The sequence below is a fragment of the Tamandua tetradactyla genome, chromosome 4 (assembly GCF_023851605.1).
Source record: "Tamandua tetradactyla isolate mTamTet1 chromosome 4, mTamTet1.pri, whole genome shotgun sequence".
Taxonomy (NCBI): Eukaryota; Metazoa; Chordata; class Mammalia; order Pilosa; family Myrmecophagidae; genus Tamandua; species Tamandua tetradactyla.
The window spans coordinates 144,988,680-145,003,474 of NC_135330.1; the positions used below are offsets into that span (position 1 = coordinate 144,988,680).

The 14,795-nt window shown below is 37.3% G+C and overlaps 1 protein-coding gene across 15 annotated transcripts in view; it reads right to left on the bottom strand.

Annotated features, from left to right (window-relative positions):
- The window catches only part of MYCBP2 (MYC binding protein 2), a 371,029-nt gene that overhangs the window by 184,421 nt on the left and 171,813 nt on the right, over positions 1 to 14,795 (bottom strand). For 14 of the 15 annotated variants that reach the window (XM_077158472.1, XM_077158469.1, XM_077158467.1 and 11 more), the window contains 2 exons: positions 3,173 to 3,365; positions 2,369 to 2,643 (listed from right to left, as the gene is read on the bottom strand). In XM_077158472.1, coding sequence (XP_077014587.1) covers positions 2,369 to 2,643; positions 3,173 to 3,365 — 468 coding nt within the window. The remainder of the gene's footprint in view (positions 1 to 2,368; positions 2,644 to 3,172; positions 3,366 to 14,795) is intronic. The other variant, XM_077158462.1, reaches the window with a different exon arrangement.

Here is a 14,795-nt window from a genome sequence, read left to right on the forward strand (position 1 = left end):
AATGAATGTTATTTTAATTCTTCTTGTGAGGACCTCCAGTATAATGTTGAATAGTGGTGGTGAAAAAAGACTTGCTTTGTTTTCAAACTTAGGGTGAGAAGTCGATATTTCACCATTAAGTTTGACGTCGGCTATAGATCTTTTGTACATATCCTTTATTAAATTTAGGAACGTTTCTTCTGTTATCCTATTTGTTGTGAGTGTTTTTAATCATACTTAATTGCTAATTTTGTCAGTTTTTCTTTTTCTACTGAGAGGATAATTATGATTTTCCCTCTTTTGTCAGTTAATACATTGAGCTACACTACACTACTTTTTTTTATTGTGGTAAAATATTTGTCATTTTGACCATTTTAAATGCACATTAATTACATTCATGATTGATTTCTGAATATTAAATAATCTTGCACTTCTGAGATATACCTCATTTGGTCGTATTTGTTACTTATATTATATATTACAGGATTAGAATTGATAATGTTAAAAACTTTTGCTTTTTTTTTGCAAGGTCTAACTGAAGCTTGTGTTTAAGAGCAACCTTCAGAGTAGTCTCTTGACTCTATTTGAACTCTCTCTATCACTGATACTTTATTAATTACACTTCTTTTCCCCCTTTTGGTCAGGATGGAATTGTTCAGCTCACAGTGCCAGGGCTGGACTCATCCCTGGGAGTCCTCTCCCACGTCGCCAGTGAGACTTTCACCCCTGGATGCCACGTCCCATGTAGGGGGAAGACAATGATTTCACTTGCAGAGTTGGGCTTAGAGAGACCGGGGTCACATCTGAGCAACAAAACCGGTCCTCCAGAAGTAACTCTTAGGCATGCCTATAAACAGTCTAAGCTTTTCCGCTACCTACGTAAGATTCACACATGTAAGCCTCATGATCGAGGTAGTGGCCTATTGATTTCGGTGTCCCTAAAGTTTGACACAGCATCAGGGTATTCCTTGATGGTTAGGTTTAATGGTTCCATATTCTTTCTCCCCTCCCTCAGGGAACTTTGCCAATACTTTTTGATTATCTGCTTAATATACTCTAGGAGGCTTCTAGGCATTACATTAATCTCTACAGGTTTAAAGGACCTCTTTCCATTCTGGGCTCCCTATGTTTCAATTGTTCAAATGAGCTACACGGATAGGCTGAATTAGATTATGCAATACGGAAAATTTCAGTTCCAGACCAAATAAACCTTTCTTCCATTGGTCTCAAAGAGCATGTGTGGTTCTAAAATATAGACACTGTCTTCCTTACCCCTATGATCAGAATTACTTTAACCCCAATGTTTGGCTTCATTCTTATTTCTAAATACCAGGTTATATATATAAAACAGCATATATGTTTTTGAGTGATATTTGTTTGCAATGTACTTTTCTTGTAGTATCTTTGACTTCAGATTTTGGTATCATAGTGATAATAACTTCATAAAATCAGTTAGGAAGGGTTTCTTCCTATATTTTCTGGAAGAGTTGTTAAAGGATTTGTATTATTTCTTATTTAAATGTTTGATAAAATTCACCCAGGAAATTATCTGGGCCTGGAGTTTTCCTTGTGAGAACATTTTTGATAGTGAATTCAATTTTGTAATGGATATAAGGCAATTCAGATTTTCTATTTCTTGCTAATATCTTCAAAATATTTATTTATTTGTTAGTTACTTAGGTATTTAGAAATTTATTTCATGTGTACTATAAAATATGCATTCTGCAGTTGTGCATATTATTTATAAATCTCAATTAGGTCAAGGTAATTGTTAGCATGGTTTATATAATATGTATCCTTATTTTTTACCTAGTAGTTCTATTACTTATCAAAGAGGAGTGTTAAAGTCTCCAACCATCAGTTTGGATTTACGTAGTTCTTCCTTTAGTTCTGTCAGTTTTTTGTCTCATGTTTTGGAACTCTGTTATTTGGTAGATATGCATTTATGAAGGCTGTTTTCCTTATTAATGAATAATGTTCACCAAATCCCTGTGCAGTACCCAGTTATCACACAAGTTTTGCCTACATAGAGGTGTCAGGAATTGTCACTTTGGCGCTGGCCCTGTCTCACATACTTTCCATCTCAGGTACGCATATCTCACCTACACTCTCATTCATGCTCTCATACTTTCAGGAGAAAATCAGCAGCTGTGCAGTGTGCCTGCCAATTTTATAACTAAAAATGATAAAACAAATGGAGAAAAAAATTTTAAAACTTTGATTATACAAGTGAAATATACCAAACTAATTTCCCGTATAAAAACTAATACGTTTTTAAATAACGTATTGCATTACGTTATTTAAACAATAGAAAGACTATAGTTTATTTTCTTAAAGAGTATTAAGTAATGTATCAGATTTTCAACAACATTGTACAAACTTAAATTACCTGATCCAAACAATTCAGAAGATCACAAAGGCAAGCCCACTGTAAGGCAGGAGTTGGATAGAAAGAATGAAAACAGGCAGTAAAAGTATTATGACATTCCTGAAGGACAGCTTCTAGGAGGCTCAAAGGTTGACTGAGATATCCTTGAGGATCATTATCCAACTTCACCATGCAGTGATCAACTCCTTCTGATAAGATTTTTCTTAACAAAGTTCTGGTTTTTCCAATACACTCTGCTAATTTGCTAGTTTCTTCCACAACTGCTTTTCCTGTAGCTTTGAGGAAACAAAACAGATTGCTAAATAAATAACACATATGCAAGGAAACATTCACTATGTACTCTCCTGAATACATAAAATACTAAATACTAAAAATCACAATTCCCCATAAATTAGAAAGAAAACAATTTAGAAATTATGTGTGGCCAAAAGATATTTTCTTTCTTTAATTTAATGGGGGGGAAAAAAGAGGTGTCAGCATTTAAGTCTAAATCAGTTGTTCAAAATATTTCCATTTGACAGAACTTTTAATATTTTTAAGTATTAAATTTAATCTGCTCTGATACTGTCAGAATAATATATAACCTATTTTATTCTCTATAAATATATATATAAGCATTGTACCAAGCCAACTTTCTCCCTTTATCCTGTGAGCAGGTTAAAGGCAATTGGGGATCATAAACTCTTGGTCATTGTACTGAAATCTCCTCAATATCTCAAATATTTTGTTACTAAAGTCATTTAAAAAATGCACTGTACCCACCAAAATAAATAAATAAATAATAAAATAAAAAATGCACTGTACCTGACACTGGGTAAATTTCACAGGTATAGACACGCAGCAACCTCAGACAACAGGTGCCCACAAAGCGCAGTCTCTCTAAATCCAGAAGCGTGGCCGTGAACTGGAATCCTTTTAATCCTCTAAGTTCTTCAACTCCTAAGACTAAGGTGGTCCAGCTCCAGTGAAGAATACTCAACAATGATTCAAAGCATTCCTTATCAGAATTTGAAACAAAAAAAAGATAAAAATTAGTTCAAATGATACCAGAGTTTAAATCAAATGGGAAATAATGACATTCAACTTCAAAATTTTATCTTAATCTTTTTTACTTGAGTCTTGATGGCCTTAAATAATAGACACTCTTATACTGCATCCATTAACTCACTATTAAAACTATTTTTAAAGTTTGACAAAAAGGGTAGTCAGACATTTATAAAAACAATGTTCCCCAATATTTAAATATTTAAGGATATATTTTTAAGTTTCCCTGCTACCAACCTATCTAATTTATTATACAGATGAGGAAAAAATGAAAACAATTACAAATATAGCTTCACTTGAAAGAAAAACTATATTGTCACTGAAATATTATATAATACACAAAAATACCATAAACACTTAAATAATTTTTGTAATATAATAGTTTTAGTATTAGATATCAATATCAGTAGCAAATTTAGGATTTAGGATATGGTTCTTTCTTGCACTGTTAGCTTGTGTGTGGGTTATATTATGCTTCATTATAGCAGAAACTAGATGAATATCAAAGCAAAGCACCCTTTCCCCTTCACTCATAAAATCCCAGCCTTCTGCTGAGCACAATCTCAATAAAGACACATTACAACATTAAAAAAGAGAGATCATCTGAAAAAAGGCACAACAGGATTGAAGAGACTTATGTGGATCAAAAGATAACAAACAGATCTTAATTCTTAAAGAACACAAACGTACCAAGGAATTGAAGTTCTTGTAGTCTCTAGCTCAAAGCACAAATCCTGTAAACTGCTATAACACTTTTGGAAGGTCAGTTTGACTGGATATATAAAAATTTAAATGGGCACACTTTCAGTACAAATATTCATACAAGCACGTAAATTATCAAAGACATATAATTATGGATCCTCATTCAGCAAAATGTAATAGCAAAGATGAGAAATTGGCCCTCTGATATGAAAAAGGCAGAATAAATTAGAATACAACCATTCTGTGTAGACATTAAAGGTTATTAAATTAAAAAAAAAAAAAAGAAAAAGGAAGAGGGAGACTGAAGGCTCTCCCCCTAAGATCAAGAAAAGAACAGTGTCACCACTGCCACTCAACACTGTAATGAGAGTCCAGCCAGAGCAATTAGGCAACAAAAAGAAATAAAAGGCATTCACACTGGAAAGCAAGAAATAAAACTGTCCCTGTTTGAAGATGATGTGATCCTATAAAAAGAAAATCCTGAAAAATCTAAAACAAAGCTACTAGAGCTAATAAATGAATTTAGCAAAGTGTTGGAGTATAAGATCAACACCAAAAATCAGTAGTGTTTCTATAACACTAGTAACAAAAATCTGAAGAGGAAATCAAGAATAAATTTTATTTACAATAGCAGCTAAAATGATTAAAAAAAAAATTCAGGAATAAATTTAACTGAGTATGCAAATGGCAAACTAAAAAAGCACTGCTGAAAAGAATTTAAAGAACTCCTAAACAGAAGGACATTCTGAGTTCATGGATTACAAGGCTAAATATTTCAAAGATGTCAGTTCTACCAAAAGCAGTGTACAGATTCAAAATAATTCCAATCAAAGTTACAACAGCTTTCTTTGCAGAAATGGGAAAGTCAATCATCAAATTTATATAAAATAGTAAAAATTTCTGAATGTATCCAAAACCACTTTGAAAAGAAGAACAAAGTTAGAAGACTTGCACAACCCAATTGTAAAACTTTACAAACTTATAGTTATCAAAACTAGCATGGAACTGGCCCAGGGACAGACATATAGACAGATGGAACTCAACTGAGAGTTCAGTAATAAACACTTTGCTCTGAAGTTAATTGATTTTTTTTCTTTTTTTTGCATCGGCAGGAACTGGGACTCGAACCCAGGTCTTGGGCATGGCAGGAAAGACTCCTGCCACTAAGCCACTGTCACATCGCCAAAGTCAACTGATTTTTCACAAGGGTGCCAAGTACTTTCAATGGGGAAAAAGACTCCTCAACAAATGGTGCTGGGAAAACTGAATATACAAATGCAAAAGAATGAAGATGGAACCCTATATCACATTACATAAAAACGTCAACACAAACTAGATCAAAGACCTAAACATAAGAAACAAAATTATAGAACTCCTAGAAGAAAACACAGGGAAGCATCATTCGGACCTTCCATTAGGCAATGGTTCCTTAGACTTTATACTAAAAGCACATATGACAAAAGATAAACAGGACCTTATCAAAGTTAAAAACTTCCGTGCATCAAAGGACTTCACTATGAAAATAAAGATAACCTACAAAATGGAAGAAAATATTTGGAAACCACATAATCAATAAGGGTTTAATACCCAAAACATATAAAGAATTTTTTCAATTGGATAATGAAAAGACAAACCACTCAATTTAAAAGCAGGCAAAAAGACCTGAATAGACATTTTTTGAAAGAAGACATACAAATGCCTAAAAAGCACATGAAAAGATGCTCATATCAATAGCTATTAGGGAAATGCAAATCAGCCAGTGCAAACAGTTTAGCGCATTTATTTCCAGGCAGAGGCCTGGAGCTGTCAGGAGTGCATGGACACGCAGACAGGGACTAAGAAATAAGCCAAGCCATGTTCCTTGAACGTTTTACCTTCATGTGCGTCACCCCTTTCTCACAACTCACCCCACACACCATGCTGCTGAACACTGTAACCCTCCATGATCACCTCACTCTAAGCACCCCACCCTGACCTCCTTCCCTTCAAATCCCTGCCCCAGACCCTTGTCTACCACAGTCAAGCAAGCCTGTCCCAGTCTGACCTACCTCTCCCATGCAAGCTCAGTTACAACCCGCCCCTCCCCTCCCAAGACACGTGTACCTGAGGCCAACCTCTTGACCTCCACCCCTCCCTCCCTGCCCCCTGCAGGCAGTCAACTGTGCATCCAAAACACAGGAGCCCACCTTTATACCAGGGCCACACCCATACCCAGCCCATACAGTCGCTCAACCCAAGTATCCCTACAGGGACCTCTTGACCCATGCACCCCTCCCCACCCCCCGGCCAGTACACGCGCATGCACATCCTTGTCCCACCCCACAGCACGAGTGCCATTCTCCTACAATGAGCAGGTACTCTCGGGCATATCTGTGCCACATAGCCTCTGCCCTGTACAAGTGGGCAACCCTACCCTACCCCACTGCTGCATGTGTGGACCCACATCAGGGCCCTACCCACCCATCAACACCGCCCGCCGACACATGTCCCAACATCTCCATGACCTGTGTTCCAGGCCTAAAAACCCAGGCATCTATATCCCTCCCCCTGCACAAGAACACACCTGTGCCGCAACCTCCTTGACCTTTACATCTCACCCTAACACTGATGATCCACAAGCTTCATGTGCCCACCCACAACCTGCCCACATACCAGTCCCCATGAATCAACTCAGCAGCCCCCATCTGCCTCCAGCTGTGCCCTACCTCTGTGTTGTCCACACTGTACCCTGCTCCTGCATTCCAAGGCTTGCCTGACCCACACCTCACTGACACAGTCCCTATACTGCAGGTCCACAAACCTGTGACAACCTATGGTCACAAGCCTCAGGGCAGATTTCCCCACCCATGCGTAAACCTGCAACGCAACCTGTCGCCACACTGTTGTGCTTCCCTCACCATGCCCCTTATCCTATGTCACACCTGTCCCTCAAATACAAAGCTTTACACTACTGAAGTAAATCAACTTCCAAAGTAACCCTATCAAAATAAATACACGCTGCCAAGACAACAGAAGATCAACAGCCATATGAAGATGCAAACAGATACAACCTAGTCTAATGACCAAATTAAAACACCAGAGGAGAAACAGATTTTCGAGCAAATAATCAAAGATGTTCATATAACTTTACTAAACAAAATCAGTGGGGTGTGGGCCCTGGTGGCCCAGCAGGCAGAGTTCTCACCTGCCACGTCAGAGACCTGGGTTAAATTCCCAGTGCCTGCCCATGCAAAAATAAATACATAAATAAATAAATAAAACAAAATAATAAAATCAGTGGGATGGCTAATGACATAAAGGAGATAAAGAAGACACTGGAAGAGCATAAAGAACAATTTTAAAGAATAGAAAAATATTCTTTCAATATATTAAAGATGCTGTAGACCAAATTAAAAATATATTAGACAGAAACAACAGCAGATTTGAAGAGGCAGAAGAAAAAAATAAGTAAACTAGAGGACAGGACAACTGATTTTGAACACACAAAAGAGCAAATGACAAAAACAATGGAAAAATCTGAATTGGATCTCAGGGAAATGATGGACAAAACAAAGCACACAAATATAAAAATCATCATTGTCCCAGAAGGAGAAGAGAAGAGTAAAGGTCTAGGAAGATTAATGGAAGATATAATGGGGGAAAAATATCCAATCTTTATTAAAAACATAAATACGCAAATCAAAGAAGCCAAACGAACTCAAAATAGAATAAATCCAAACACGCCTACCCAAGACACATACTAATCAATCTGTCAAATGTTGAACAGAAGCAGAAAATCGAGAAAGCAGCAAGAGAAAAACAATCTACTACATACAAGGGGAAACACATAAGACTGGGTTCAGAGTACTTAACTGGCACTATGGAGGCAGTGGTATGATATATTTAAGATCCTGAAAAAGAAAGACTTCTAACCAAGACTTCTATACCCAGCCAAACTGTCCTATTAATACTGAGGGAGAGATTACAATTTCCACAGACAAAGGCTGAGAAATTATGCCAACAAGAGACCAGCTCTACAAGAAATACTAAAGGGAATTCTGACAAAATAAAAAAAAAGATAGAAGAGGGATGTCTGGAGGAGGGCACAGAATTGAAGAGTACCAGCAAGTTTAACCTAAAAGATAAAAAAAAAAAGGAAAAGAGAATATAGATCTGCAAATAAAATGAAAAAGATAAGATGGTGGACTCAAGAAATGTCTTTACAGTAATAACTTTGAATGTTAATGGTCTAAACTTACCAATTAAAAGATACAGATTGGCAGAATGGAGTAAGGAATATAACCCAGCTATATAATGCTTACAAGAGACTCATCTTGGACATAAGGATAAAAATAGATTGAAAGTGAAAGGATGGAAAAAGATGTTCCATGCAAGCTATAACCAAAAGACAGCAGGAGTAGCTATACTAATATCAGACAAAATAGACTTTAAAGGTAAAGACATCATAAGAGACAAAGAAGGACACTAAATATTATTAAAAGGGACCATTAGCAAAGAAGAAATAATAATCATAAATGTCTATACTCCCAATCAAGGAGCTTCAAAGTACATGAGACAGACATTGGCAAAACGGAAGGGAGGAACAGAGGATTCAAGAATAATATTGGAGACTTCAATACACCACTCTCCTCTACAGACAGATCAACTAGATAGAAGATAACAAGGACATAGAGAAGTTAAACAATCTGATAAATGAATTAGACCTAACAGAAATACATAGGTCATTACACCACAAAACACCAGGATATACAGTCTTCTCTAGTACTTATGGAATATTCTCCAGGATAGATTATACGTTGGGACATAAAACAGGTCCTGATAAATTTAAAAACACTGAAACTATTCAAAACACTTTCTCTGATCACAATGGAGTGATGCTGGAAATCAATAACCACCAAAGAATAAAAACACTCACAAATATATGGAGATTAAATAACATACTCTAAACAATGAGAGGGTCAAAGAAGGAACTGCTAGAGAAATCAGTTGCTATGTGGAGATGAAAGAAAGTGAGAATATGACACACCCAAATTTATAGGATATAGCGAAGGCTGTGCTGAGAGGGAAATTTATTGCCCTAAATGCCTATATTAAAAAAGTAGAAAGAGGAAAAAAATTGAGGACTTAACTGCTAACCTGGAAGAACTTGAGAAAAAACAGCAAACTAACCCCAAAGCAAAAAGAAGAGGAGAAATAAAGATTAAAGCTGAGTTAAATGAATGGGAGAATAAAAGAATAGAAAGAATCAATAAACCAAGAGTCGGTTCTTCGAGAAAATCAATAAAACAATGGGAGCTAGCAAGGATGACAAATGACAAAGAAAAAAAAGGGAGAGGATGTAAATAAACAAAATCAGAAATGAGAAAGGACGTCATTATCACAGAGCCTGAAGAAATGAAAAAATCCTAAGAGGACACTATGAACAACTAAATGCCAACAAACTAGACAACCTGGATGAAATGAATAAATTCCTCCAAAGACATATGCAAGCTACACTGACTCAAGAAGAAACAGAAGATCTCAATAAACCAATCACAAGTAAAGAGATTCAAACAGTCATCAAAAATCTTCCTACAAAGAAAACCCCAGGGCCAGATGGCTTCACAGGGGAATTTTATCAAACATTCCAAAAAGAACTAAAGTTTTTGCCCAAACTTTTCCGAAAAATTGAGAAAAAAGGAATACTACTTAACTCATTTTATGAAGCTAATATCACTTTAATACCAAAACTGAGTCAAGATGCTATAAGAAAGGAAAACTACAGATCAATCTCTTTAATGAACATAGATGAAAAAATTCTCAACAAAATATTAGGAAATCAAATTCAATAGCACATTTAAAAACTATAAATCACAGCCAAGTGGGGTTCATATCAGGAATCCAAGGAGGGTTCAACACAAGAACATCACAATTTAATATGACGCATTAACAAATCAAAAGGGAAAAATCTTATGATTATCTCCATTGACGTTGAAAAAGCATTCGACAAAATTCAACATCCGTTTGTCATAAAAACCCTTCAAAAGATAGGAATCAAAGGTAACTTCCTCAACACGATCAAAGGCATATATGAAAAACCCATAGCTGGCATCATACTCAATGGTGAGAGGCTGAAAGCTTTCTCTCTAAGATCTGGAAAGAGACAAGGATGCCCTCTGTCACTACTGTTATTCAACATTGTACTAGATGCTCTAGTGAGAGCAATTAGGCAGGAAAAAGAAATAAAATGCATCCACATTAGAAAGGAAGAAACAAAACTTTTATTATTCGCAGATGACACGATATTATACTTGGAAATTTCTGAAAAATCTACAACAAAGTTAATTCAGCTAATAAATTCAGCAAGGTGGTAGTTTACAAAATTAACTACAAAATCAGTAATATTTCTGTACACAGCAATGACCTAATAAAGGAGTCAATCAAGAAAAAATTCCATTCACAATAGCAACTAAAATAATCAAGTACCTAGGAATGAACTTAATTAAGGATATAAAGGACTTGTAAACAGCGAACTACATAACTTTTGTTAAAAGAAATCAAAGAAGATCTAAATAGGTGGAAAGACATTCCATGCTGATGGATAGGAAGGTTAAATGCAGTTAAGATGCCAAGTCTACTTAAATCAAACTACAGAGTCAACGCAGTACCAATCAAATTTCCAACAACCTACTTTGAAGACTTGGAAAAGCAAGTTACCAAATTCATCTGGAAGGAAAAGAGACCCCAAACAGTTAAAAGCATTCTAAAAAAGAGGAATGAAGAGAGGATTAACACTCACTGATTTTAAAATTTATTATAAAGCCACAGTGGTCAAAACAGCATGGTACTGGCACAAAAATAGAAGTATTGACCAATGGAATTGAGTCGAGAGCATAGAAATAGACCACCAAATCTATGGTAAACTGATCTTTGACAATGCCCCCAAATTCATCGAATGGGGACAAAATAATCTTTCCAATAAATGGACATGGGAGAACCGGATATCAATAGCCAGAAGAATGAAAGAGGTCCTTACCTTACACCCTATATGAAAATTAACTCAAATTGAGTCAAACACCTAAATATAAGAACCAATACCATAAAGCTCCTAGAAGAAAATGTAGGGAAACATCTTCAAGACCAACTAATAGGAGGTAGCTTCTTAAACTTTACATCCAATGCACAACCAACAACCACAAAAATAGATAAATGGGAACTCCTCAAAATCAAATGCTTTTGTGCCTGAAAAGACTTTGTCAAAAAGGTGAAGAGGCAGTCAACTTAATGGGAGAAAATATTTGGAAACACACATCAGATAAAGGTTTGATACCCCGTATATATAAAGAAATCATACAACTCAACAACAAAAGAACAAGCAACCCAATTATAAATTGGGTTAATGATATGAATAGACATTTTCTGAAGAGCAAATACAGAGGACTAAACAACACATGAATCAAGCTCATTCTCATTAGCTGTTAGGGAGATGCAGATCAAGACTAATGAAATACCACTTCATATCTCTAAACATGGCTGCTGTAAAACAAATCAGAAACTACAATGTTGGAGAGGATGTAGAGAAATCGGGACACTGATGTAGTGCTGGTGGGAGTGTATAATGGTAGGTGCTATGAAAGACAGTTCAGTATGTCCTCAGAAAACTAAATATTGAGTTGCCCTGTGACCTGGCGATACCACTACTTGGTATATATCCAGAAGAGCTGAAAGCAGTGACATACAAAAGATTTGCACACTGATGCTCATAGCAGCACTATTCACAATCGCCAAAAGATGGAAACAATTCAAGTACCCAACAGCAGACGAGTGGATTAACAAAATGTAGTATATAAATGCAATGGAATAAGCAGCAGTAAGATGAAACGATGTCCTGAAGCACGTGACAAGATGAATGAGCCTTGAGGACATAATGCTGAGTGAAATAAGCCAGACACAAAAGGAGAGATGCTGTATGATTTCACTTCTATATGACCATGGTAAAGGTAAAATTAGAGGCTTATAATATAGAGTATAGGGAACCTAGAAATGGGTGAACAGTTAGCTAGTGAGGTTGAAGTTAATTTTAAGGGAATGGATACAAGTGAAGGCAATTCATTAGTGATTCTATAAGTGATATCACTATATTGAAGGTGAACATGATTGAAAGGGGTTGTAAAGACTCATGTGTCCCACCAATTAAAACTAAAAATAAAAATAAGTTCTTGCATAAACTGCTGGAAAGGTAGGAATCTTGTACAGAGAGTGTATAAACTTTGGGTATGGGGGAAAAATGTTGTTGCATGCTATAGGCAATGTTTAACAATAAAACATCAACAGTAGCACAGCAATACCAGACGTACATAATGGGGGGATGGAGAAGAGTTAGGGGGATGTTTGGATATTTTTATTTGGTGAGGGTTTGTTTACTGGCTATCTTTTTCATGGGAACAATAAAATTATCTAAAACTGATGTACTGTTCACTTTTGGCATTATACGTGAGGCCTAGTAGATGGAGGTGGCTGAAAGATGCACTGACTGAGAAGTAGACTGGTGAACAACAGAGTAAATGTATGATCAAACAAACATGGTGCTGCTGTGAAAAGGAAAGAAGCTATGTGGCATGCAACAATGTGAATGAACCTAGGGGGTATTTGGTGTATTAATCAGGGTCCTCTAGAGAAAGAGAATCAACAGGGAACATTCGCAAATATAAAATTTATAAAAGTGTCTCACGTGACCATGGGAACACAGAGTACTGAAATCCACAGGGCAGGCTGTGAAGTCGACATATCCGATGAAGGGTCTGGACGAACTCCAAAGGAGAGGCTAGCCAGCCAAAGCAGGAAGAGCCTGTCTCTTCAAAATCCTCCTTAAAAGGCTTCCAGTAATCAGAGTAAGTATTACTCATTGCAGAAGATACTCCCCTTTGGCTGATTACAAATGGAATCAGCTGTGGATGCATTTGACATGATCATGATTTAATTTTATGAAATGTCCTCATCGCAACAGACAGGTCAGCACATGCCCAACCAGACAAACAGGTACCACCACCTGGCCAAGTAGACACATGAACCTGACCATGACAGTCCACCCCTTGTCAACTTGGCAGCTATACATACCACCTTAAATCATACCTACTTTCTAAATAAAAAGCAACAAAACACACATTTTTTTCTTTCAGCTAACAATACTCAACTGTCCTGTATATAACTGGAAACACATTAAATCTCTCCAGGACAAGGTGCAAGTCCTTGGGTAATATTCATTCTTAAACTTGATCTCTTACAACTTAAATAGTATAACAGGAACAAAACAGCATCACAGTCCTTGTTTCTACAACTGATCACGTGGTCGAAGTTCATATTTATCACTACCCTCTTCCACTACCCATTCCATGTTCCCTTTGCCCTCAGCAAAGCACTTCAGCTGGCCATGGTTCTTTGCCTGGTGGGGTGACCCAAACCTTCATTCCTGAAGTTTCAGAGCCATTGGTAGCCCTGCCTGGATTACGTTGTTGCAGTTTTCCATTGATATTAATCACAGGGAATGGTAGTACTAAAAGATGCCCAAGGGGATATCTTATATTCCAAGAAAACTCTTCAATACCTTCATTATTTGTTGCAGTCCTACTTTCTCCTCATAGGGTCAATCACTCCAGACAATAATATAATCCACTTCTTAGCTTGATGATCCACTGGCATAAGTACCCCAAAGTGACCAGGTGGCAGTCTTAGATTTCAGTTCAATGAAATCATTGTTGTTTCTCCTAGTGGAAGCACTCCCTGTTTTGGAACTAAAACCTGCAGACCAGCAGAGATGAGGGTCGCATGGACAGGAAGCAAAAATATTCCTAGCGGATCACTAGGAGTAATAGTGAGTGGTACCACTCCCATTTCCACCCCTTGGTTCCTGGACCCATGGAACCTGGCTACAGGAGAAACAGCACCATCCAGCAGACTCTGATTCAGAGCATACACAGCTTCCTGGAGAACATTACCCCAACCCTTCAAGGTACTGCCACCTAGTTGGCACTGTAATTGAGTTTTGAAAAGGCCATTCCACAGTTCTATCAATCCAGTTGCTTCTGGATGATGGGGAACATGGTAAGACCAGAGAATTCCATGAGCATGTGCCCATTCCCGCACTTCACTTGCTGTGAAGTGTGTTGCTTGATCAGAAGCAATGCTATGTGGAATACTATGATGATGGATAAGGCATTCTGCAAGCCCACGGAAGGTAGTATTGGCAGAAGCTATGAGCGCAGGGAAACCAAACCCATATCCAGAGTATGGGCCTATTCCAGTTAGAACAAATCACTGCTGCTTCCAAGAAGGGAGCGGTCCAATGTAATCAACCTGCCACCATGTAGCTAGCTGGCTGGTCACCTCGGGGGAATGGTGCCATATCAGGGACTGACTGTGGGTCTCTGCTGCTGGCACATTGGGCACTCAGCAGTGGCTGTAGCCAAGTCAGCCTTGGTGAGTGGAAGTCCATGTTGCTGAGTCCATGCATAACCTCCATCCCTACCACCATGACCACTTTGTTCATGAGCCCATTGAGCAATGACAGGAGTTGCTGGGAAAAGAGACTGACTGGTATCCACAGAACGGGTCATCTTATCCACTTGATTATTAAAACCTTCCTCTGCTGAAGTCACCCTCTGGTGCGCATTCACATGGAACACAAATACGTTCATGTTTTTAG